This window comes from Amborella trichopoda, chromosome 12 (genome assembly GCF_054954075.1).
Source record: "Amborella trichopoda isolate Santa Cruz 75 chromosome 12, AtrichopodaSantaCruz75HAP2 v2.0, whole genome shotgun sequence".
Lineage (NCBI taxonomy): Eukaryota > Viridiplantae > Streptophyta > Magnoliopsida > Amborellales > Amborellaceae > Amborella > Amborella trichopoda.
Window position 1 is genome coordinate 11,813,195 of NC_142347.1, and position 25,290 is coordinate 11,838,484.

Sequence of the window (25,290 nt, forward strand, 5' to 3'; positions counted from 1 at the left end):
AGGTGCATTGAGGTGATGGCACATAATCTGTAAAAAAAAATTAAAAATAAAATACTCTGAAGTGTCGGATCTTAGATCAAACGGTCAATGGCTCACTTGATGTAAATTGGACGGCAGGAGGGTGTTAGGGGAGAGGGGAGTATATACCTTCTATAAAATAGGGGAATTATAGAAATCTTTCCCATATAATAACCCTCTTGACATGCATGCGCATGTCACTCTCACGATTCAGTTCCATGCTTCTCAAGTTTCAAATTTTTTTCCATATTGGAACAAAAGTGCCAAAATTTCCTATATAAGTTACATAAACGAATTTAATCATAAGATCAAAATTTAATCACAAGACCAAATAGTTCCATCTGCACCCTTTCCCTAACTCCCCCCAAAAACGGAATGGAAAACAGGACAAAAGACACCAACACTTGTCGAAACATTCATGCTTGGAAAAGCAGTTAACGGAAAATAATAAAGAAAAAAAAGAAAAACAGCATCTACACCTTCAAGGCCGAAATACAAGCCTTCATGTACTAGGAATGGAAATTCCAACCTACATAAGATCCATTAGAATCCTTGTCCCACGATCAAACTGCTCATAAATCTGCAAAGTCCATTTTGCTTCGTATATGATTTTCACGTTTAGAAACATCCCATTAGTTTAACTTCCCCATTTCCAAAAGCGACCCTGCACCTTCTGCTCAGACCACCTCCTGCATAAATCGGCTTCATGATTAGTTTTGACGTTTATGAAATCAGAATATTGTTCCTTGCATATGCCTAAAGCATTATGCATTGTGCATATATAGAGATGGAAGAAATCATGCATATATACTTACCCAAAAAAAAGAAATCATGCACATGCAACTATCCACATGGTGTACATGTCAATATGTATGGGGAAAGAACGAGAGAGAGCTGATGATTCATAGTTTGTAAAGTTTAAAGCATGTATGCCCCAAAATGGTGTTGAATCAAGCTATGAGAAACTTGGAGACAAATTGAAACCAAATGAAACAAGTGCCATTACACGAAAATAAGAAAAATAACCCAAGTTCTCTATCAAAAACAGGCAATGTGGATTAATGCTTCCAAGGCTCAGCAAAAAAGCTCAAAAGAGCTCCAAGAAGACTATTGGAAAAATTAAGCATCTTTTACACACCCTTGCATCCCCGACTCCCTGCATTTCTTTAGGAAAAGAAAGAACGAACACAAAAACACAGAAAAAATCAAGAAAATGCATAAATAAGATCGAAAATCACAAAGATCGAGCGGAAGCAAGGTAAATTTTCGAGTGATAGAAATATTCCCTAGTTGGAAAATGGCCAAAAGCTCATTCTTACACACTATGAAAGATGATGCTGTGTGTTTGCTGTATTGACGACAACTGCTGCGTGTAGGACTCCGTTGTAACTTTGGACCGGTTGAACTATGGGGAACACCACAAAAGTCGTAGTAACTTTGTATCTTTCATTGAAAAAAAACGCAGTCTTAAGCAGAACATATCTAGTAGGAATAGGTTGAAGGTACAAGCTACAATAAAACATAGAATTTTAACTTGTAGTCGCATAAGGAGAGAATAAAACGCACCTTTGATGCTTTCTGCTACGCTCAAGAAATTCTTTTGCAATATCACAACCTTGATATGTTTCAAGAACTGTCTTTATATCAGCTGGTTTATGGCTCCCAACATCTTCAATGGATAAACATATATACATTACAAGACCAAAAAAGTAATGTTCACATGCACATTAGGGAAAACACAAAGGTTAAACTTACATTCCAGAAAAGGTATAAGATCTAAAAGTTGTGTGTCATCTGATTCAAGCTTCCATGGCTTGATAGGCACGCAATTTTCAGGTTGAAGACTGTTCTCCAATGCATGCCCACTAACATATAGCACTCGTGAAGAATCTCTATTCAACTTACAAAAGTCCTAATATCAAATGGAACAAAAAATCATAAATTTTTCCACAAATACTGTAAGTGCACATGAACACACAACAGTCACGAACAAATGCACTAATAAACTTCTAATGCAAAATTGTGGGGGTGCTATCACAAAGTAAAAATCACAGGATCTCTAGTGATTTACAACTCATAAGTTGTCTAGGATTGCATCATCATTGAAAATAGAAAAATACCAGGACAGTTCTATAGATCACCTGCATGTGAAATCTCATGAAAGTAACAGAATACCTCAATTTCCTTTTACAGTGACCATTTTACCCAGTCCCCGAGTTTACGTACCATATATGGCAAGGGTAATTTAGTACAAAGTTGAAGCTAAAATTATTATTTGCTGCAAACTCAAAATGGCTTATCAGATAGATTGTGACATACTCTGTAATGCTTTCCATCGACATATTTGGTCTCTGCTCTTGAAAGCCTGTATCTTATAAGACCCTTTTGATCAAGCCTTGAAATGATAGGGTCAACATACTGCAAGACGGAGAATAACAATTAGGATACACAACATATAATAATAGAACAACTCAAATCATGAAAACAATAAAGATCATGGGAGCAACATAGGAAAAATAGATGGTCAGTACATTACCACACTTTGCTGATCAGAATACACAACTATCTCATAGTATGGAGCAAGGTGCTCTAAGAAATCATCTACTCCAGGTCTTTTAAATGTCCTCCAGCCCCTTTCACGCTATAAAACAAGGATTCCAAAATTTCGTTTGTAGCAGACCATATAATTAGGCCCTAAGTAACCCATACTATGGAAATAATGAGAACAGCAATTAATAAATATACAGTAGATCAAATTGCAATAGATTTCTATATGTTTAAGAACCATGGGATTTGAAGTTCATATAAAAATTATGCTCACCTTCCAATCAGAGTATACTAATGTCTCATTAAGGTCCAATACCAAAGTGAACTTATGTTGATCAATAGGTAATATATCTGGAAGTAACTTCTCTGATGATGGCTCAGTAAATTCCTATTGCAGAACACCTACTTATAGTAAGTATCATATACACAGAATTTTCTGCATGCGCATAAAAGCAAAAACATAAAAGAAGCAAACAAAACAGAAAAGCCAGTAATGATAACCTTAACATGGTCTTCAATGGACTTCCTGAGATCCAAGTACAGTTGTATAGATTTGGCGGGCACTGTAAAGCAAAAGATGTAGAACAAAAAGAACAGTTACTCGAAATGATACAGATAAAGAATATATTGAAGCTAAAAACGAAATTGATATTCACCTGTCACAGCTGCATTGTACAAGGAAGCCTGCATTTTCTGTTCAAAGGAAGTGCAAACTCTTCATATGCTCACTTCCATATATGTTGTTAAAAGTAAAATATGATATATGAAAAAGAAAGAAAAAAACATTTTAATGAAAATTGACAAGTTTGTGCAGGGTTAAATATCAAAAAAGTGAAATTGGCAAAACAATTAACATTGTCGCATATGTTTTACTAACGGAAGATGAAAGACATTCAATCATGCTCCATTATAAACAAGATAATATGATAATAGACACTATATAAGTAACAAATGCTGGAGAACACAGACCACATCCTTTTAATAAATGAGGGAGAATCCATAAGCATCCTTGTGCAATCATGCATTTATTGTTTTACCAACTTCATACAGTTTGAAGAAGATAACAAGTAATTAAAATTATACAATAATAAGGTAAGTTCCAAGTTGCATTCAAAACAAAAATCATTATCATCAAAGGTTTTTCCCAACTAATTGGGGTCGGCTACACGAAGCATTCAAAACAAAATTCAAGAAAAAAATGGACAAAAAAAGGTTATTAGGAAATGACATGCTCCAATTGTTGTTTAAGTAGACCAATGATCTTCAAATATTGAAATGAAACTTTTGTTCTTTCAAAAGTAAAACCAGAACATCTCAAATATTAAAATCAGTAACACAACTAATTGTTTAAAAAAAAAAAAAAAAAAAAAACCCAACAAGGTAGTAATCATCAAGTGCGCAAGCACTAAAAAACCAATTTCACAAATTGGAGAGTTAGTATTGACCAAAATAAACAAAGTACAAAAACCTTAAGAGTAAAAAATGGTAGAAGATGGTGACCAAAATGATGATAAAGTCAGTTTTGCCATATGACCCCCAAAGATCTTGGAGATGACATGGCTTATTTTAACCATAAATGCTCCACCAGATACAAGCCAAAATTTCTCAGGGGAGGTCCAAGAAATTAAAACACCCCGACTCGGAAAATTCCAAGGTGCAATTCAGTCCCAACAAGCTGACTCCCAAGACACAACCGCCCCGAGTAAAATGAATCGAAAGAACTTCGAGCTGAACTCTTGAATATCTTTAAAATCACAGTTGTTTACTGATCTTACTGTCAAATTGAATACACAGTCAATAGACCTCAATTTGATACTACACATGTCAAAAGACCTCAAATGAATTTTCGGATCTTAGAGATTGATTCCTTGAAGTCCTTGTTTCCTGCTACCGTACCTTACAAAAAATTCCAAAGAGAAGAAATCATTTTCCTTAAAACTTTTTCTTACCTTCCCCTCACTCCTTTATATATATAAAATAAATTATGTAATTATCATAATTAGGTGATGTATGAAAAGAGGACATGAAATGTGTAAGTTAATGGACACATTAAATATTAGAAGGCCACATAAATATAACGTGTCGCCAAGCCCTTCTTTAAGGAGAAAGGAGGCTCCAAACTAATATTAAAATATAAAAGTGAATAGTTAAAGATAAACAAAATAGTATGCATAAAAGTGGACAGGCCACAAAAGAAAAGCAAGCTCATAGCTTGCAAAAGCTTGCAGTGAGCTTGTTCACTCTGGTGAAAAAATCATGTGGTGAAAAACTTGTCCACCGCGGTGAAAAGGTATACCACTGTGAAAAAGCTTACCGCTGTGAAAAGTTTGCTTGCGAGCCCATAAAATCCGTTTAAAGACTCATGGTGATCAACCAGCCATATACATTACTTTATTTTTCTTTAAATCCCATATATAGACCTCATAGGTGCTTTAAACACAAATAACTTAGAAAAATAACACCACAAGTCTGTTTTTTTTTTTCAAGCTTAACATCACCAATCTTGTGATCTTGATTTCAAAGCAGGCTCATATATGTAGTGGGTTATGCGGACTCACATGCCATGACTTATGGGCACATTCGGTAATGCTAAAGCTGAGTCAAGACCAGTTAGGGATTAGTCTAGCCTGATCAGAGTCAGGTTCAATGGATAATAGGCCTGACTCAATTGAATCTCAACAGCAAGTCAATTTGAATAAGTCTCCTGATGTTTTGTCAATTCTAAAATTATGGAGACACATCTAATCTGAATGGCATTCCATGAAATTCAACTTAAGATGCAGAAATTAACAGAATTGTGATCCCAAGGGGACTACAAAAGAGGTTGCATAAATACTAGAAAGAATACCAACCATTGAGGCCAGAAATAGAAGGCTACTCTTAGAAAGGGCTGGGGAAACAGTGTAGAGACCTGCTTTTATGTATTTGATAGTGATAGCAAAAGGAGGTTAGCTGGATAGATCAATTCACTGGATGACCAGATCCTTTTAGTCTTTTAGGATTTTTGAGGGTGACTAGTGTTTAAGAAGATAGGGTGGAACACAGGTTGGACTCTCTATTGGGGAGTAGTCCATCAGGGGAAGCCGAACCACATGGTACTCATAAGGAAGCCAAGAAAATCAAACAAAAGTAGTGTCATGAGTGGCACCATCTATCAAGTTTTTTATCTAAATTTTTAACAATTTCCTCCATTAAATTTTCCTATGAAAGACTAACTACTCCTGAAAAGAAATTTATGCCCTCTGGGGATGCAAAAGTCTATTGGTTTGATGGCAGTAGTGTGGGAAGGGATATGAGCAACAAGGTAGCCTGCAGTGTTTTAAGGAGAAACAATTGTCCACTGATCGAGAAGAAATGAAGGAGAGAAAGTAATTGAAAGTGCAGATTATTCAGATGGTTAGGATCAGTGCTCAAAAATCCCAAAGCAAGAATGACTCATGCCCTTTTTGTACCAAGTCAGATCAATGATTCCATTCTGGCTCGGGAGAGTTGGCTTCATTCGGCAAAAAAACTAAAAAAATTTAAAAAATTAAAAAATAGATTTAAAGCTTGCATGCTTAGAACAATTGTTTGATATTTAAATAATTGCTTAAATCAGATTTAAACAATTTTTCATCTGATACTGAAGAATCAGATTTAAATGAAACCAAAAAATGATTGCTTAAATCAGAAAAGAAATCAATTTAATTAGATTTAAATCAAATTGACCAGAGTTACGTCAAATTGAAGGAAAAACAGATTGAAAATTCATAATTCAAACCATTGATTTTAAATTGATTTTCAAATCTAAAATTGAATTTTTTTCTTCAGTTGAACTGATCATATCTAAATCAGAATTATTTGAATATGTTTGAATTTCTTTTTCAATCAAAACAGATTCAAAACATTTGATTTTAAAACAGATTCCAATAAAAAACATCGAAATCTGTTTCCTGTTTCTGGAATATGCCAAAAAAATCAACCAAAAAAAGGTAGATTTCAAATCTGCCCAAAAGTTCCACCAAAATGGCACTTTTGACAAGGAAGGCTTTCTTCTTCCCCTCACGTCTGATTCATTTGCTTTCAAAATCAAAAATCAAGAATCTGACCCAAAATAAAAAATTGGTGTAGAGAACTCCCATATGCCAATCATTTGATTTCAGTGATTTGGGGTTTTTGATCCAAAACTTTTTTATAATAATATTATAGTGAAACAATCGAAATGCACCAAATTTGAGACAAAACAAGTGAAATATAAGACAGTATGGGTAAGTTGGCGATAGGGGCTCAAAAGGGGAAAAGAATCCCCAATATTGAATTTCATGGAATTGCAAGATTCTTGAGGATCAGGTGGTTCCCGACCTTTACATAAGAAATAAGGTAATTAATTATAAAGAATCACCTTTTTTAAAAAAAAAAAACGGGCCAATTGATTCAGGGAAAACCGATTGGGGACCTACCAATTCTTATCCGGGTGATTTTAAACAAGGAGTTAAATGATGCGGGGAGATAGTTCATATGGGATTCTGTGGAAATGTGGATCAGACTGACATTTCTTGCTGGTTTTTATGCGAGAACAAATGATTTTTATTTAGCGTCTTTTTTTGGGTGTAGTGGGTGGGAGGATGAAGGCTTTGTTACCGAGCATAGAGCTTTATAAAACATGTACATAATACCTAATTGATCCTTTTTCAGTGGAGTTTTCAAGCCATATAGATAACATTTATGTGTTAGAAGGGCAGATTCACATGACAAATGTATGTTGTGGAACAAAATGTCATCATCCAAGCCTTATCCCAACTATTTGGGGTCGGCTCCATGAATCTGGTTCCTCCATTATTCTTTGCCAAAGGTCATACCATCAATAAGAATCGGGACTCATGATAAGATGTGGTAAAGTTTTATATTGGCTGCCTACCTAATGCAACCCCACCTCCTTTACCTGAGTTTAGGACGGGTTAAGGGAAAGTTTAAAATCCTCACCCTTATTTTGAGTCAATTTAATTTTCATAAATTGCTTCTCTTGATAATAAACACTAACCAAAAATTTACAGGTCATGCCAATCTCTTCCATAACATCCCCATACCAACATTTTGCCCTGGCTACAAATCAAGGGCTAAATTGTCGTTTCATACCCTACAAATCAAGGGCTAAATTGTCCTTTCATACCCTATTTTAAAGAACGACCTCTCCCTTCTCCGCTCGCATATAGTTATATTCCTCTCATCCCCAACCTAGTAGCATGAGATGAATGAGAAGTTATATTCCTCTAATCCCTAATTTTCAAAAATTGCTTTTCTCGATAATAAACACCAACCAAAAATTTGCAGGTCATGCCAATCTCTTCCATAACATCCCCATACCAACATTTTGCCCTGGCTACAAATTAAGGGCTAAATTGTCCTTTCATGCCCTATTTTAAAGAGCGACCTCTCCCTTCTCCACTCGCATATAGTTATATTCCTCTCATCCCCAACCTAGTAGCATGAGATGAATGAAAACCATGAAATGTCCAACAAGCACCCAGAATGAAAAATTTCCTTACACGCTTGTGTACAATTATGCACGTCTGTGCACACACATGAGCACATGTTTGTAAAAGCGTCCATGTGCATACTTGTGCTGTTTTGTGTGTGTGTGTGAGTGAGAGAGAGAGAAAGAGATCCTCATGTGAAATTTGAGCAGTCGTATCTTTCCCCAATCTGTGACACCTTTAATGGGTGCAAAAGCACATATTCGCTTCCAAATCAGAATGTTATTCATCAATTGCATGAATGTTATTCATCAATTGCATTTTGGCACAAAATGTAGAAACACCCAAATTTGGGTGAAGGAATGTAAGCTAATATACATTGAACCCATGCAGCACAAGCTAATTATGTGATAAAATCCATGTTTTTATTGATCCATCTAAGTGATGGAAGTTAAGTTCACCTTCGTTTACTTATGAAAAGGAATCTGGGTTAACAAGCTGTTTATCTTCAGATAAAAATATAATAATTAAGGTTAATCACACCCTGCATGGCTAATTATATCCTGCAAGGACAAACCAAGACAAGAATGCAAACAGTGTACTGCGCAAAAGCAGAAGCATAAAATAGCTTTTATTTCAATACAAGCAGAAAATTAGTTTTAATTTCCAATTAAAGATATGTTTTTCCACAAAGATCAAAAATAATTTTTATTGTATTTGCAACAATAAAAAAAAACTTTTATTTCCACTCACATTGAAGATCGAACCATCACCATCGACAGTGTAATTTGTTGGATTCCGTAGTGCAGCTGTCTTTTGTTCCACTTCTTCCAGAGTACATGCTGTGATTGTAAATAACCTTATTTAGTAAATAGACAGATGAACCAATGTCGCATGTGAAAAGAAAAGTATGAACTTATATGGTTTGACCCCAGCAATCCCTAGATTGTTATGCTATGAATTAATGCTGGCTAGATGTGTTAGACAAAGCTCCAACCCCATATCCCATACCCCATACACAATTACCTAATGTTTTCTTTTGTGCCGTGACACAAAAGAAAGGGTAGACCACTTGTTCCTGCATTGCCCTTTTGCTAGGATGATCTGGCCAAACATGCTAAAGAGAAATCTCTTTGGGATACCTTGGGTTCTGTCCTAAATCAGTTTGGGGTTTGTTCTTCAATTGGAAATTCTGCACATCCATATAGAAGGCCATTATTTTCTGGAGGCTTACCTTTCCTGCTATCCTATGGGTATTTGATAAGAATGAAACAAGTGAATCCGTGAGGAAAAATATCCAAAGCTAAATCTACGGGTACTAGATTTTGGGATGTGATGATGTATTGGCTAGTAAAGAGTTTTGGGTTTACGAGTAGTAGATCTGGTAAGAAGATAAAAGGTTGTGATGGGTCCTGGAAAACCCTGTCCATACGCTATGGAGTAAGCCCCCATTAGAAGTGCTCAAGCTTAATTTGGTGGGAGCTCCATTTGTAATCCTGGTCCATCAGCTCTTTGGGGAGTTATTATGGACCATGTTTATTTGCAATGAATATAGAGGTCCAATGAGCTGAGCATTGGGCCTTCTCACAAGGGTGCAACATCTTTTTCAAATCTTTCACAGGTCCTCTCCATGTGATAGGAGATTCTTTTCGACATTATTTGATGGGCTGAGAGGGAGCTGAACCCCCATGGAGATTATCCAACATCATGGATCAAAATAAGCTCATTACTTTTCAGCATATCCCACGAATAGGTAACGATCTAGTGGATTCACTAGTACATGAGGACAATAGGAGTACCCTATTTGTAGGACCGTGCCTCCTGGGGTGGCACTTCGAAGACCACAAAGCTTTGAAGATTTGTTGGATGGAGCCTCTATTCCAAAGACCCATAGGAGTACCCTATTTGTAGGACCGTGCCTCCCAGATCCTTCATGATGCATTGGTGTTTTGGTTTTCTTTCCCTAACTGTATATGTCTCAGTTTGTATGCCTCTGGGCAGCTTGATTTAGCAGCTTCCTCTTGTAACAATAAAAAAAGGAAAAGAAACATTTCTTAGTTGGTTATGCCACCCTTTCAATGTATTTGTTGGAAACACTTGTGATTCCGATTCACTTCAGAAATCTGAATCACTTGTATCAGATGATTCCTAATCTCGGAATCGCCGCAGTACAATGAAAATAGTTGGAGGTATGATTCCAAATAATCGGAATTGCGATCCAATAAAATAGGAATCGAGGTTCCTATATGTAGGAATCGGTATTCCATCATGCTGGAATCGAGTTTCCTACCTTTCAGGAATTGCACATGACCCCACACCATTTAATGGCCTCCGGAATCGCAATCCGATGAAATAGGAATCGTGATTTCTACATTACTAGAATTGTTGTCCCATCAACTTGGATTCAAAATTCCCATAATTCAGGAATCGCGCACCAATCCCCTCCAGTAAATGAGAGAAGTATTTTGCGATGAAAGATTTAAAGTTTTACATTTTTTACAAGCTTGAAATCTGAAGTCCATACTTTTAGTACAATTACCAAGGGCAACCGTATTATGCGGATCGATATCTTTGTCAACACTATCATGCAATGGACTCGGTCTACCAAGAGCCCTTTAACATAACTCTCCACACAACTAATGAAAACAAGGTCAAGCTCCTCTATATCCTTTCTTGGAGTTTATAAAACCAATAAAATAAAATAGAAATTCTCAATCTCTATTAAATGTAGTTTTTAAAAGTGAGTAATTTGATTTTAATTGAATTTCTCCAATTTAAGGACAAATTTGACCCAAACCAACCCCTAGGGTAACACTATTAAATTTGAAGTAACAAATTCTTTTAATAAGCATCAATATTTTTTTTTTTAACATCAATAATAAGCATTTGGTTATTGCAAGCATCCAATAGGAACGTCTTACCTTGAGGTGGGGCTGCCACCAACTACATGAGTTATAGATTGATAAATGTGTTGGGTAACTAGGCAGAGATTATTATACATGGATTCATCTCAAAAGTTTATTAAGGCTTTTTGGCTCTCACAACATCATGGTCCCAAAACCTAAATAATGGGTAATAACCTTGTATAAAAATATAATATGATACAAAAGGGTTCCTAGAACTCCTCTAGTAACATAGAATGGGTTCTTGGAGCTCCTTCGACAACAAACAATTTGTGAGCATACTTCATTCAACATTTGCCTTTGAATCTTCATTTTGTGTCATTAGAACATGATTCAATGTTGATCGGAACATTGTTTAGTGTATCTACTAACCGTGCCTTTTGACGATATGGATCTAGCTTCCAAAAGAACATGGATTTGTGATTCCTAAAAAATTGGAATCAACGTCTCGTACCCATTGAATCGCATTGTTGTGCAACTATGAATCGCAAATTCTGTGATATGAAGTCTTGATTCCAAGCTTCCAAGAATCGAGATTCTAATAATAACCTGGTACACATTTCGAGAAACTTGAAAACATGATTCTTATCTTCCAGAATCGTGTTTCATCCTGGGATTCGCAGAATCGCGTCACGACCTCGATACATGATTCAGGTGACTATAATTGGGACCAAATCCCCAAAATAACATTTGGTACATGATTTCACCGAGAAAGCACCCCTCCAAGTTGGGTCGTACAAGTTTGTCAAGGTCAGTTCCATGGATACGTAAAGCAATGATTAAAAAAGTGGCCCGCTTAGCGCCTAGGTGGACCAAGGGGTCCTGAGCACATCACTCACGCCTAGGCGGGCTCCCTGGGCCGCCACCCTACCCAACCCTAGCAATTGCCCAAAGCCTGCGACTAGTCCATGGGCGAAAAATGCCCCTCATAAAGCGGCATTTTTTTTCAATATTTAGATTGTAGAAGTTTAGGTTCATATGCAACCTAAACCCAATTTGAACTATTTTAGAGAGAGTAAAACTTCAAAAACTTCAGATTTTGTGATTTCTATAAGATCGAACGATTTCTCAAAGTTTTAATAAATCGATTCAAACATCTCCCTTTTGAGTTTGGATCTACTTTTGGAGATTTTTTTAAATTGATGGCCCTCCAAGGTCAAACATCCTAAGTTCTCTGCTAGAAGAGTATATTCTCCATCCCTCTCTCTCATTTCCATATTTGGCAATGATAACCATATTTCTAAGTGATTGTCCTAGTAATGAAGCACTAATGCCATTTCCCAATCAAAACTTTACTATTTGTATATTTTATTTTAGGCGCTTAAATCTAAGCCCCTAAACTTGCTTGACCCGAAGCCCCTGAACTTGCTTAGGCATGCATACTCCTCCCACTTCACCAAGTCGTAAGAGTATCACTTCCATAAAAATTCCATATCATGGCACTAGGTATTGTTCTGAGACTTGGCTGAGTAACTTGGCCTCACTCTGTGGGCGAGGCGAGTTTTAGGTGAGGTGGTTGTACACCATTTGTTTTAGTTTAATTATATTAAAACCTCCAACTTATATCAGATAGGTTAAAATGTCCTTTTGGTTGTTACTTACACGTAAGTTGAACCCATCAAGGTTCCAATCCTGCTGCTTGCACCTTTTTTACACACTACTTTTAAAACATCTTTCCTTTTGACGTTTAATAAGACAAGTGGCCTCCACGAAAGTGGATCCCACAACCTCTTGTTAAGAGGTCAATTTATAGCGGAAGCAATAACCAACATGCCCATATGAGGCTTAATGATAAAAAGTGCCACTTGCACTATATATAACTAGAATTTATATTCATTTTCTTAAAAAAAAAAAAAAAGCTTGCCCGAGTAAATCGCCTTGGCCAAGGCCCTAGTACCTTAGCCAAGTCGATTTTCTAAACGCTGGCATTGGATACTTGGAAAAGAGATGCAATAATAAATCGTATGGAACTCAATGTTGTATTAATCAATGTGATCCTTCCACAATAGAGAGAGACATTTCTTTCCATGGCCCACATAATTTTACTAGCCTTTCAATCACTGGATTCCAAATATTTTTGTTCTTCCTACCTAAGACATAGTCAAAAACCTAAATAACTATTTGGGAGCTTTAGAACACAAAAAAAAATTGAAAGAAAGAAAGCTCAATGCAAAACAATTAGCTAATTTATGAAATAAAGATATTGCTGGATCACTACAGTAAGAACATTTATTTTATACTACCAACACGAAATTATCCACATGAACCTTTTTGACAACAAAAGGAGCAAGATCATCAATATGAACAGAACCATGACAATTTAAACAACTCAACAAATCACACCCAAAAATTTTTAGCAAAACATCAAAGAAACCAAGAGTTCCTTTCAATGACAATAAAAATATCCCATTTCTACACTTTATACTATCAACACGAAATTCTCCACATGATCCTTTTTGACAATAAAGGAGCAAGTTCGTTACCATGAACCATAATTTTTGTAAACGCCTAGGAACCCGAATCGTTTCACGAATCCGAATCACATAATCGCAGCAGCCTAGAAAATTCCTATTTTAGGTATCGATGTCCATACCATGGGAATTGTGGGCAACGAGATTCCTAATTTACTGGAATCACGTTTCGAGCAAAATAGATTCGCGATTCGTCCACATTTGGAATCGAGATTCCCACCCCCTGGGATTGACACTCAAGGAGTCAAGATTGATTGATATGTGGATCAAGATTCCAAAATCTATGGAATCGAGTTTTTGACACATGTGGAACAGAGATATGTTGCACATTAGAATAGAGATTCCAACATCTTTGGAATCGCATTTCTGACGTATATGGCTCGAAGATACATGCCAATTTGAATTCGAAGATTACATTAGTATGGAATGAATGCGTTTGATCCCTACTAGGAATCAAGATTTCAATTTTATGGAGGTAGGAAGCCCATACACATATTGAGCCTTATCAACTTTAGAACCTATATCAGATGTCTCTTATTAGACTCGTAAAGCAAATTTTAAAGTGACTGTGTTGACTATTGATCTTAGGGTCAAATAATCTAAAAGGAAAATTGTAAACATAAGATATGTATTTCTAAATTGTAATTTTGACTTCATTATTATATTAGACAAAATAGGATTATGTAGACAAAATAGGATTTTGTTTTTCTAAAAGATATGGAAGCAAGATTCCATATTGACTGAATCGCACTTCCCTACTCCTATGAACCGATGTACTATACGTTGTAGATTCTAGATTCAAAACCCTAAGGAAATGAAAATTATTACATGTGGAATCATGTATCATTCGACGGACTCAAGATTCAATCTTTGTTGGAGTCACAATTCGATGTATTTGGGAATGACGCTCCATAAATAATGGGTTCATGATTCAAAAGATGTATTGCAACGAGATTCCTAAATTAAGAAATCGAGATTCCATGGTTCTGATAAACGGTTTCGGTGAAGATTCCTTAACAGAATCGCTGAATCCGGTTTCCGAACAGGAATCGCGGGGTCAGCAAAGAGATTCCGGTAACTATGCAATGAACAGCACCATAACAATTTAAACGACTCAACAAATCACACACACCCTAACATCAAAGAAACCAAGAGTTCCTTTAAATGACAACAATGAAAAGAAAGCAATGAAGTGAAATAATAAAATACATGTCATGGAAAAATCAATAGAATAAACAATATATCTCATTTCTAGGGTAAGTCCAAACATGGATCTTCCAAGTTAGGTTAAATGGCAAATAAAAGAGAGTCGATATGTTTAAAAAACTGGCTCAAATCAACATGGTCCTAATTTTCTACCAAACAAAAAAGAGGAAAACGATAGAACAGTTGATTAAGAAGAGAAAATTTTTTTTTAAATGTTAATTGATTAAGATGAGAAATTAAAAGAATTAAATCATCATATCTGGTTAAAATCACAATTTCCCAAAAATCTCCATTTTATTCAATAGGGATCACAAAACCCGCTTCAGCCATGCAGGCAGAAAAATAAAGAACTAAAAAAGAAAACCTTCTTAAACCATAATTTAATCAAACTCGCGCCAACATAAAGTTCACATAACATAGACAAATCAATCATTGGGGGACTACAACACTAAGGAACTCCACAGATCCACAAAAAAGAAACAGTAGAAACAATGAAGTAGAAAAACTAACCGCATGTAATCAACTTAATCACAACTATGCGTGAAACTTTCCACTATTCTAATTAAAACTTTAGCTTCTACAATAAACACAAATTGAATATTAGTAATGACCCCACATCAATGAGAAATACTGACTATTTAATAGTTTTAGGTTAATATGAAACTAGAAAAACAAAACGGGATTGAATACTATGAGATCATTTACCTTTGGTACAAGGAGGTCACAATCCCCTACAACAATGAGATGTAAAATCTGACAGATTGGGTACATTGTAAAATTCCAAAAACAAAATTCTTTTGAGGTCAATGGAACAAACGCAGCCGCCCAATTTCACATCTAATGATCAAAGTTAATTGTGTGACCTTTATGTACCAAAGCAATATTACCATCCAAGAAAGCATGATCCCAATTGATGAAAGAAATTCAGCGGAAACCTTCACTAAATCACCGTATAATAACAAATAGAATAAAATAAAACAAAAAACTAACAAAACACTACAATAATTCACAGAGGATTGGGGAAACAGGAAATAGAATTATGGCTACATGTTCTTCGTCAATTATCACATTTTCAATCCACGTTATAATAGCAAAGATAACAATGATTTACAGGAAAAACAAAGAATAATTAAAATAATATAAAGTGACACAATAATTGATAATACAAAAGATAAATGATTGAAAGAAACAACAAGTCATCAAATCAGGGGGGGGGAAATGATATGGAACTCAAAAAATCCATATTATACTTTGAAAAAAGAGACCATTAGACTATGACAAAACTATATCAACTTACCATATGTAGCATAAGAAGCAACACCAACACCACCAGTTAGGGCACTGAAAACACAGAACTTTAGAAAGCTCCAACCCTTCTTCGTGCCATTTGTTGGGGTAGAGGACTCCATTACTTGCTCCTTCGAAGCCTGATCCATTGCTTGTTCAGATTGATAAGCATTGAGCCGCTCGTCATGAAAATTGCGTTCTTTAAGAGTATAGGAAGTCACCATTAAAGGCTCCTTTGAAGCTTGATGAGGTGCAGAGGAACTCCAAATCAAAAACCTAGCCCTAGAATAGGGAAGAAGCCTTGATTGCAATAACCTTAAGGAAGAAGCAGCCATTTTTTAGCAGAGAAGTTTCCTTGGGGTTTTTCTAGGGTTTCCAAATACAAGGTTTCAAGACAAGTTATTTAGGTAGCGTTTGATAACTTTCATTGCAGTGTCCCTGGGAATCACCCCTGCTGTTGACTTTTATAGATATTAGGATGCAGGTGAAAATTGGCAGGGTGAAAGCTGGAAACCCTGTTTGATAAACTGTGGTGCTGGTAATTTCACCTGTTTGACAATGGGAAAGCTGGAAACCACCTGTAATATTGTTCATTATGTATTTCATTGATATGCTGTGAGAAATGCAGTTTTTTTAATAACATTTTGTAATTAAATAAGATTCCTTCCATTCATCCAACATATTACCAAACATGTAAATAGATTCAAAGAATACCAATATTTACATAAATATTGAAGAAATTTGATTTTTCTCTTTTTTTGAAGTAAGAAAATTGATTTTCTCATTATCGAAATTTCACTCAATGCACAGGCAGCCCTCAAGAGCAAACATATATCATTAAATTAAGAAATAGATATTTAAAAGTTTGGAAGCTAACCATTCAATATTGCCACCACTCGATACAAAATTATTGATTACTGATTCATGCAATAAACTTCATAAATAAGCATTGATCCATGCATGAAAAAATTCCAATTGGAAATGTGACAGGAAATGCAAGGGAAATAGAGCTAGCAAGCAAGGTTCCAGATGTCCATTCATTGGAAGCAAAATCAAGTACTAGTTCTTAAATACACAGCCATGCTAATATTTATAATAGAGTATTGCCACAATTTGCAGCATAATGAAGAAAACCTTCGCAATAACTCAGTAAAAATTTTCTAAAGGGCATTAAAAAGGTTGCTGGATGAAGTGAAATGTCATCCAAACGACATCCAGGCAGTTTCTCGAATAAGGATGCGACATGGATTAGTTGACAAAAATACAGAAAAAATGACAAACAACTCCCAAACCCCATATCCACGAGGCACTAGATACTCAAAAAAATTGCCTAGAAGTGTGATACAACAGTGATGCAGGGAACACGGTCTATTTGCATACATAAAAAACTAGAAGTTCAGTAAACCAGTAAAAAAAATGGTGCACTTGACAGTTAATATGCAAGAAAAGGCTACATTAAAGCTGGGGAAGGGAGATTATTCAATGACTATCGAACCCAGAAACTAGTAAGAGACAAAGAGAAAATGTGAGAGAGAGAGAGAGAGAGGCGAATCCTTCACCGCAATTTTTCCAATAATGACGATATAGAGAGATTGCAATAATGAACAAGCATAAGAAAACCCTAAAAAACACGCTGGTGCTACTCCTTCACTGCAATTTTGTCAAGACCTTAAGTAAGAGATCTACAAATGATGGTATAGATACACCATGGAATTAAACCCTAATTTACAGGTCCATTCATTAGCAAATGAAGAAGTGTGTGAGCACATTTATCACACCATAACAAATAAAGAGCACAAATAAAAAAAAGAACACAAACATCAGAAAATCACCCAAAATTGGAAAACAGAGACAGTGCGAGATTAACAGAGAAAAAAAGAAAACTAAATCAGAAAAAATAATCACCTTTCTATATTTGAGGATTATCAGAAGGTGATTGTTTTTAAGAGAAGTACAAATATCCATCAATGGTGATATTAGCAATAAAAATAAATAAATAAATAAAAATAACAGACCAAAAAACCCCCAGATCATTAACATGAATCCCTACATTAAGAATAACCAGGGAAAAAAAAAAAATTAACAGTTAAAAGAAAATGAAAAACAGAAAAACTCAAATTTAGAATTTTTCTGCTTAATAAAGAGTAAAAAAAAGTTACTGATAAATGGATCCCTACATTGAGAATAACCAAAAAAAAAAAATACAAATTAAAAATTAAGAGAAAATGAAAAAAATAGAAATTTATAAAAATTAACAGTTAACAAGTCACGGGCTTATCTGCTTAATAAACAGCAAAATAAAGGGTAAAAACTTACTATTTTTGCGGATTATTTTCTTCGTGATGCTTTTCAGCACTGGTAGAGCTCTCTGATACAGCGTAAGACCGAGTGGGCTTTTTTTTTTTTTCTTCAAGAAGTTTAGGGTTTAGAGAGAGCAGTGGGCATTTCGTAATTCGTCGATGAAGTGTAATACGGAAAACTGTGGAATGAGATCATCTATTTTTGTACAAAGCGGTCAGAGTCATTGTCATTGGATGTTAAATAGGGCGATTGGAGTCTTCCATTAATCAGGCTCAAATAAATAATATTAACTTTCTAAAACGGTTGGTAATTTTCTAACGGGTGCAGTTGCATACGCATACGTAGGTGTAGAGGAGTGCACCTTCAAATTTTATCATGATATATAATTTTGATGTAAAATGTTATTAGGACTATTTCAAAATCTATCTTTATATCTAATTATAAAATTTTAAATTTAAAAAATAGTTAAAATCAAATAGATATAAACATATGAAAATCTTGAAAATAAACGGTGTAGATAATATGTTGTAAAATGCACTATTTCTAAGATTTAAAATCTTTTTATTTTTCATGGTCATACATCTCTATGTCGAGATGATCAACCAAAGGGTTTTTCAACATTAAAATTACCTTTTCCAATGGATTTTTGAGGTGCATCCGTAGTTCTACATTATAAGGTTGCATTTTATATAAACTTTTTTTTTTTTAATATGGTAGGTAAAACTTGATTTCTTTAGGGCTCGTTTGGATAAAAAGAAATTAGGAATCTTAGATATTTGAAATCCTAAGAAAACTTTCAATATCAAATATTTTTGTCATGGATTCTTCAAATCTCTTGTTTGGATAAACTAATCCAAAATTCATGAATTCTTTGCAATCACTTCCATGTCTAACGTTTGGTAACAAAACTTCATACAATTTTTCTCTCTAAAACTTCAAATTTGGGATAATGTATCTATAAAATTTTTGAGATAATTTCTCTTTAAAATTTGATATAGTTTTTCTCTCTAAAATTTAATATACTTTCTATCCAAAATTTAAATTTTGAAATTGTCTATCTAAAATTTTTGAGATAATTTCTCCCTCTAAAATTTTTAAGTGCTATACTCTATCTAAAATTTAATATAGTTTCTCTTTTTAAAATTTTTAGATTCTCTCTAAAACTTAAAACTTGCAAAAATCCCTCTCTTCAATAATTTTGAGATGGTTTCTCTCTTTAAACATTTTTAAGTTGTTTCACTTTCTAAAATATGATATAGTTCTCTCAAATTTTAAGATACTTTCGCTTTCTAAAAACTAAAATTTAAGAAAATTTCTCTCTAAAAATTTTGCGATAGTTTTTTTTTCTAAAACATTTTATGTATTCCCTCTCTAACATATGATATAGTTACTCTCTTAAATTTTAAGATATTTTCTCCCTCTAAAACTTTAAGTTTGGAATAGTTTCTCTCTCTAAAATTTTGAAATAGTTTCTCTTTAAAAATTGATAGTCTCTCTAAAATTTGATATACGTTCTCTCTTTAAAGTTTAAAATTTGATATACTTACTCTCTCTAAAACTTAAATTTTGAGATAGTTTCTCTCTAATTTTTTTTTAGATAATTTCTCTCTAAAAATTTCATATATTTTCTCTATTTAAATTTGATATAGTTTATCTTTCCAAAATTTTAAAATACTTTCTCTTTCTAAAACATAAATTTTGCGATAGTTTCTCTCTCAAAAAATTTTGAGATAGTTTCCCTATCTAAAATTTGATATAATTTTTTTCTTTAAAAATTTAATTTTTTTCTCTCTCTAAAATTCTAATTTCTAGATAGATTTTTTCTAAAACTCAAAATTCAAAATAGTTTCTCTCTCTAAAAACGAGATATTTCTCTCTCTAAATTTGTTTGCCAATTTCTCTTTCTAAAATATATAATAATTTATCTTTAAAAATTTAAGAATAATTTCTCTCTCCACAATTGTAAGAATACTTGCTCTCTCTAAAACTTAAGATTTGATATAGATTACCTTTTTAAAAATTAAAATATGAGTTTGTTTCCCTTTCTAAAAGTTTTGAAATAGTTTCTCTCTCTCAAAAATTGAGATAGTTTCTTTCTCTAAAAATTTGCATGTTTTTTATCTCTAAAATATGATAGGTTCTCTTTAAAATTTAAAATTTGAGATAGTTTCTCTCTAAAATTTTGAAACAATTTATCTCTCTAAGAAATTCTAATATTTTTTCTCTAAAATTTTAATATTCTCTCTCTAAAATTTTAACATACTTTCTCTCTCTAAAAGTTAAAATTTGAGATAATTTATTTAAAATTTTGATATAGTTCATCTCTCTAAAACATTTGGTACTCTCTCTTAAAAATTTTAACATACTTTCTCTCTCTAAAAATTAAAATTTGAGATATTTTTTCTCTCTAAAATTTTGAGATAATTCATCTCTCTAAAAAAATTGATATTTTTTCTCTCTACAATTTTAACATACTTTCTCTCTCTAAAATTTTAACTTATTTTCTCTTTTTAAAATTTTGAGATTTTCTCTAAAAATTTTGAGATAGTTTCTCTCTTTAAAAAAATTTAATTACTTTCTCTCTCTAAAATTTTCATACATACCATATGCTCCCTATGTTTTGGATTAAGAAGCCAATGAGTGAAATTCATAGGCTTTGGAAATACGAAAAAACAGGTTTTTGTTTGGAAACATGAAAAAGTAAGTCTTATTTATATGATTTTGATTTTCCTAATTTTAAGTATCCTAGTAACTAAGGTTTTTGGCACGATCCAAGTTATTAAGAATCCATGCCTTAAAATCCATGTACCTAAACATGCCTTTATATATATATTTTTTAAATATATATATAGGAAATAACCAACAAATAACAAGAAGAGATAGCCTCCATAAAAACACTTTTGTTGACGGACTGGAGAGAGAAATGCTCAAAAAATCTCTCTAAAGGTATAACCTCACCCAAAAGGCCCTCTAAGCCCCTCAAGAGAAAGGAAATCCCCTCATTAAGGTCAAAGAAAACCCCTTCTCAGAGCTATAGGACCACCATAAGAGCCAAAAAAAAAAAAATCTCCGGAAAACCACCATAAATCTCTTCCAAAATCATTTGACGACTACCATAAAACCTATACAAAATCATCCGAAAATTACCATCAAAACCACCACATTAATCCTTGAGAAACCCACCGACAAAGCCCCTTGCAAATCCCTGAAAACCACTATCAAAGCCTCCTCTGAAACCATAGAGAAAGAGCAAGCTCTGTACCTGCCTTATTGAAAAAGATGGGGGAAGTATTTTCTCTCTCTCTCTAATTAGGATGATCTCTTCGGCAAAGAAAGAACCAGCTCCAAAGCCTCATCTCTCTACTTAAGAAGCCTGAGAAGAAGCACATGATGATGCCTGCAATCTGATGAGGATGGTGCCTGCAATTTAATGAGGAAGCCTGAGAAGAAGCACAGGATGTTGCCTGCAATCTGATGAGGATGGTGCCTGCAATTTAATGAGGAAGCCTGAGAAGAAACATAGGATGGTGCCTGTAATCCGATGAGGAAGCTTGCGAGGAAGCACAATGGGCAGGGGTATTACCCTTCTATCTGTTACATCAGAGGGCTTTTTCTTTTGTAGCCTTTGAATCAATGGGTTTTCTCATTGAGAGAGAGAATCAATGGGTTTTCTCATTGAGAGAGAGACAGAAGGTTGAGAAGGAGAGCCAGGTGAGGGAGGAGAGAGAGAGAGAGCAGAGTGGCGAGAGGGACTTAGAGAGGCGAGAGGGGTTTCACCTTAAGTACGTAAGGTAATTTCTGCTCCGGCCCGCCAAAACTGACGTTTACAATCCCTCTGGGCCTGTGTAGCTCCGCCCAGAGCCCCGATAGTGACCTGAAACTAGGGCCGAAAGTGGCCCGAAAGCATGACAACCCGGAGGCTCGAAGTCCGGCCTTGTTTGTTAGCCGTAGATTAAAAAAAACTAGATTTGGGCCTTCTTATTGAGCCAAACGCTATTCTGCTTCAAAACCCGGTTTATTCATAACCAGGTTATTTATCTATTAGTTCCCAAAGGACCCATTACACAGCAACTTTCCATGAAAACTTTGAAGCGCCAATTTAATATGGTTGGAGCCAAATATTTTATGGAAAAAGTTTACATAAGGTGTCCCTTATATTGTAGTGCACCTAAAAATCCCACTAAAGAAGGTTATACTCATGTTGGAAAACCCTTAGATCGATAATCTCGATATCGAGATTCATAGACATGAAAAAAATCTAGTTTTCAAAATAGTTAATCTTGTAATACATGATCTAAACCGTCCATTTTCAAGATTTTCAAATGATTATAGATCTGCTTGAATATCACCATTTTTAGAATTTTAAATTCTATAATGGGGCAATAATAGATTTTCATATGGCTCTCCAAGACCTAAACTGCATTATCGGCATAGTTTTGAGGTGCACCTTACTTCAGCAACATGAGATTAACATGCTCACTCATATTTTATCGGGGTGTCAATCACCTCTCTCTCTCTCTAAAACAATAGTTGCTTCTTCTTTTTTACCATTGATCCTTTGTTAGTCACGTGCCGGACACTCTTGAGACGAGAAGATTGATAACATTCAACAACTCAGACTCACCATCAACTCAATCGTTACTCAGGATCTTCAATTACGCTTCATAATTTGTTCTCATATTTTATGTCTAAATTTTGCTTTCTCATTTCTTTAATCTCATGATTCATCATTTTGAGACTTTTTCCATGGGATTTGGCATTAGGGTTTTATTATTGGGATTTAGGATTGGAGCTGGGATATCTTGGTTTTAGCTGGGCTAAGTTTTGGGGGTTTTACAGAATGGAAATCTATAGAATCAAGGAATGATTGACTTTGCTTCTTTTTTTTTTTTTTTTTTTTGCAACCAGCTTTTTTTATTCATATATGTAATAGATTATTGAAGATGAATTTGGCTATAAAACAATAAACCACCCTTTGGTGCTTTAGGTCCCAGATTTCTTTTTCTTCTTTTACTTAGGGGTCGTTTGGGATCTAAAAATCTATTATATGAAAATAGATTACAAGAAAATATGACATGTATATTGTTTTGGGTACATTTTAATAATGAGAAAATAGAAATAATGAAAAAATGGAAATAGATTACCTGATATTTTCCAAAAATCATGAAACTCATTACGTACAAGGAAGGCTAAAAAATCTATTACACGCCTGACGGGTAATCTATTGTGCGTGCATCTTCTAATAAAAAGAAAGCCTATCTCCCACTATAAACCATCTCTTTCTATCTCTTATTTCCCTCTCTCTCTCTAAAATCCGATGTAAAAAATGGGTTGCTCTTAACGCTACCGTGAAATTAATTTTCCGGTGACTTTTTCAGGCAAATTCAAGGTAAGACATTGATTTCAATTTTTTCTTTTTTTAAGAATATGGTAATATTATTTGGAGGAATTCAGGTGAAGATTGATTTTAGTATTTGATGATCTATTGTTCTTTTCTTTTTTCTTTTTTTCTTTTTTTTTTTCTGTTTGTTTTTGGAATTAGAGGTGGAATATTGGATTCTCTTTCTAAGTGAAGTGGAAATATTGAAATCTGTTTAAGTTTTTATTGAAGAATATTTAGTTTTTTATGGAAATTTGGTGATGATCTTTTTATTTATGTGAATTTATTTATCGGATTTAAGGGTTTTGGGGGGTTTTGAGTATGGGCGATCTTTTTATTTTTTATTGAGTTTCTTTTGATCTTGTTTATAGTGAAAATACCTATTTATTTATTATTTGTTTTCTATTTTAAGCAAATTGGGCTCGATTGAATTCTTTAAAAGAAAGAAAATTTTGCTTTATTTGTTTTTATTCAATTGAATTTCTTATTTTTTGTTTTGTATTAATTACAGCGAATCTGAGTACATGGAATCTTTTATTACATTGAATAATACATTTTTTTTTCTTTCAATTTTTATGTTAATTTGGATTTCAGCTCTAGATATCTTTTTCTTCATGGTAAATTATGTTCCATTGCTAAATTTCTGAAATTTCTTTTATGTTAATAATAAAACATAATTATATCTCAATAATTTATTCTAGCTAAATTATGATATGATATTCTAGGTTTCTACTTGCTTTTTCGTAGACAATTCCCCAGGTTGTATTTAGATACTACCCAAACAATAATAATCCATTTGCAGGTAATGCATTATGCCAGTAATGTATTACTTTTTTGTAGGCTTGTAAAATAGTATGATGTAAATTTTTCCTATCTTTTATTAATGAAAATGGCTAGGGGCTTCACCCCCACTGATTTACCCAAAAAATAAAATATTAACTCATACTTTCATGCATTTATTTGTGTTTATGTGGCAAATTCCATGGATTATTGATTATTTTTTCTAGTCAATAATTTTTAGTCATGCCATTACCCTTAGTTGCCTATGGTCATGCCATTACCCTTAGTTGCCTATGGTATGGAAAGTTCGCATCCTCAACACATGAGCCATTGAGTTTTTACTATACCTTCTCTATTATTTAACTTGTGGTAATTGATCAAGATGGACATTTCAAAACAAATAAATTTTGAGTTTTCTTTTTTTGGAACTTTCTGCCTATTCAATGACACTCTTACAATCATCTATTTTGGAATTTAAGGAACAAAATAATTGTGACCTCTATATACAAAAGATAAATGGTCTCTTTGTAGACAATCTTTGTACAATATGGCATCAAAAAAATAGTAATAAGTTAAATTTTTAGAAGGAATTTTTGGTGAAGATTTCAAATTGTAGAGAAGAAAGGGAGGTACCCAGCAAACTCATCTAGCTTAGGTTAGCCTACTCACATCGCCTTTGTTTTGTATCAATAAACTCTCGTACCTCTTTTTTTTTTTTAACGGTAACGTACGAATTATCATTGATTCAAATGTAAAATACAAGACATTCAAACAAAGGCATAAGATTACAAAATTGAAGTAATCAACAGAGAGGGACTATAGACTCGTCCTTTGGCAAGAACATCAGCATCTTCATTCACCTCTTTATAACAATGTTGGACCGTTGTCATTGAGGTTGACAAAGTATCCCAAATTTGATGAAAAATAGTCCTTAATCTCCAAGG

General features: G+C 34.0%; 1 protein-coding gene across 19 annotated transcripts; it reads right to left on the bottom strand.

Annotated features, from left to right (window-relative positions):
* Window positions 1-237: 237 nt before the first annotated feature.
* Window positions 238-18,536, bottom strand: LOC18424583 (mitochondrial import inner membrane translocase subunit TIM50). Of its 19 annotated transcripts, none has more exons than XM_088853820.1 (13): window positions 18,202-18,536; window positions 16,107-16,463; window positions 15,896-16,025; window positions 8,772-8,860; window positions 3,222-3,258; window positions 3,067-3,128; window positions 2,840-2,953; window positions 2,555-2,659; window positions 2,338-2,436; window positions 1,774-1,930; window positions 1,585-1,687; window positions 1,342-1,423; window positions 238-707 (listed from the first exon to the last, which is right to left on the bottom strand). In XM_088853820.1, the coding sequence occupies exons 2-13, from the start codon at window positions 16,218-16,220 to the stop codon at window positions 696-698; spliced, it is 1,104 nt and encodes a 367-aa protein (XP_088709946.1). In that variant the 5' UTR covers window positions 16,221-16,463; window positions 18,202-18,536; the 3' UTR covers window positions 238-695. The 19 variants fall into 19 exon arrangements, with proteins under 19 accessions (XP_088709946.1, XP_088709947.1, XP_020517195.1 ...); XM_088853821.1 differs by having other exon boundaries at window positions 1,338-1,423; XM_020661536.2 differs by having other exon boundaries at window positions 1,338-1,461.
* Between the last annotated feature and the right edge of the window lie 6,754 nt (window positions 18,537-25,290).

Coding starts and splice junctions, on each gene's coding strand:
- LOC18424583 (XM_011630734.3), bottom strand. CDS start 16,220: ATGGCTGCTTCTTCCTTAAGGTTATTGCAATCAAGGCTTCTTCCCTAT. Junction 1,931..2,337: donor TCGATGGAAAGCATTACAGA/GTATGTCACAAT, acceptor ATTTGATATTAG/GACTTTTGTAAGTTGAATAG. Junction 1,462..1,584: donor CGTAGCAGAAAGCATCAAAG/GTGCGTTTTATT, acceptor TTTCAATGAAAG/ATACAAAGTTACTACGACTT.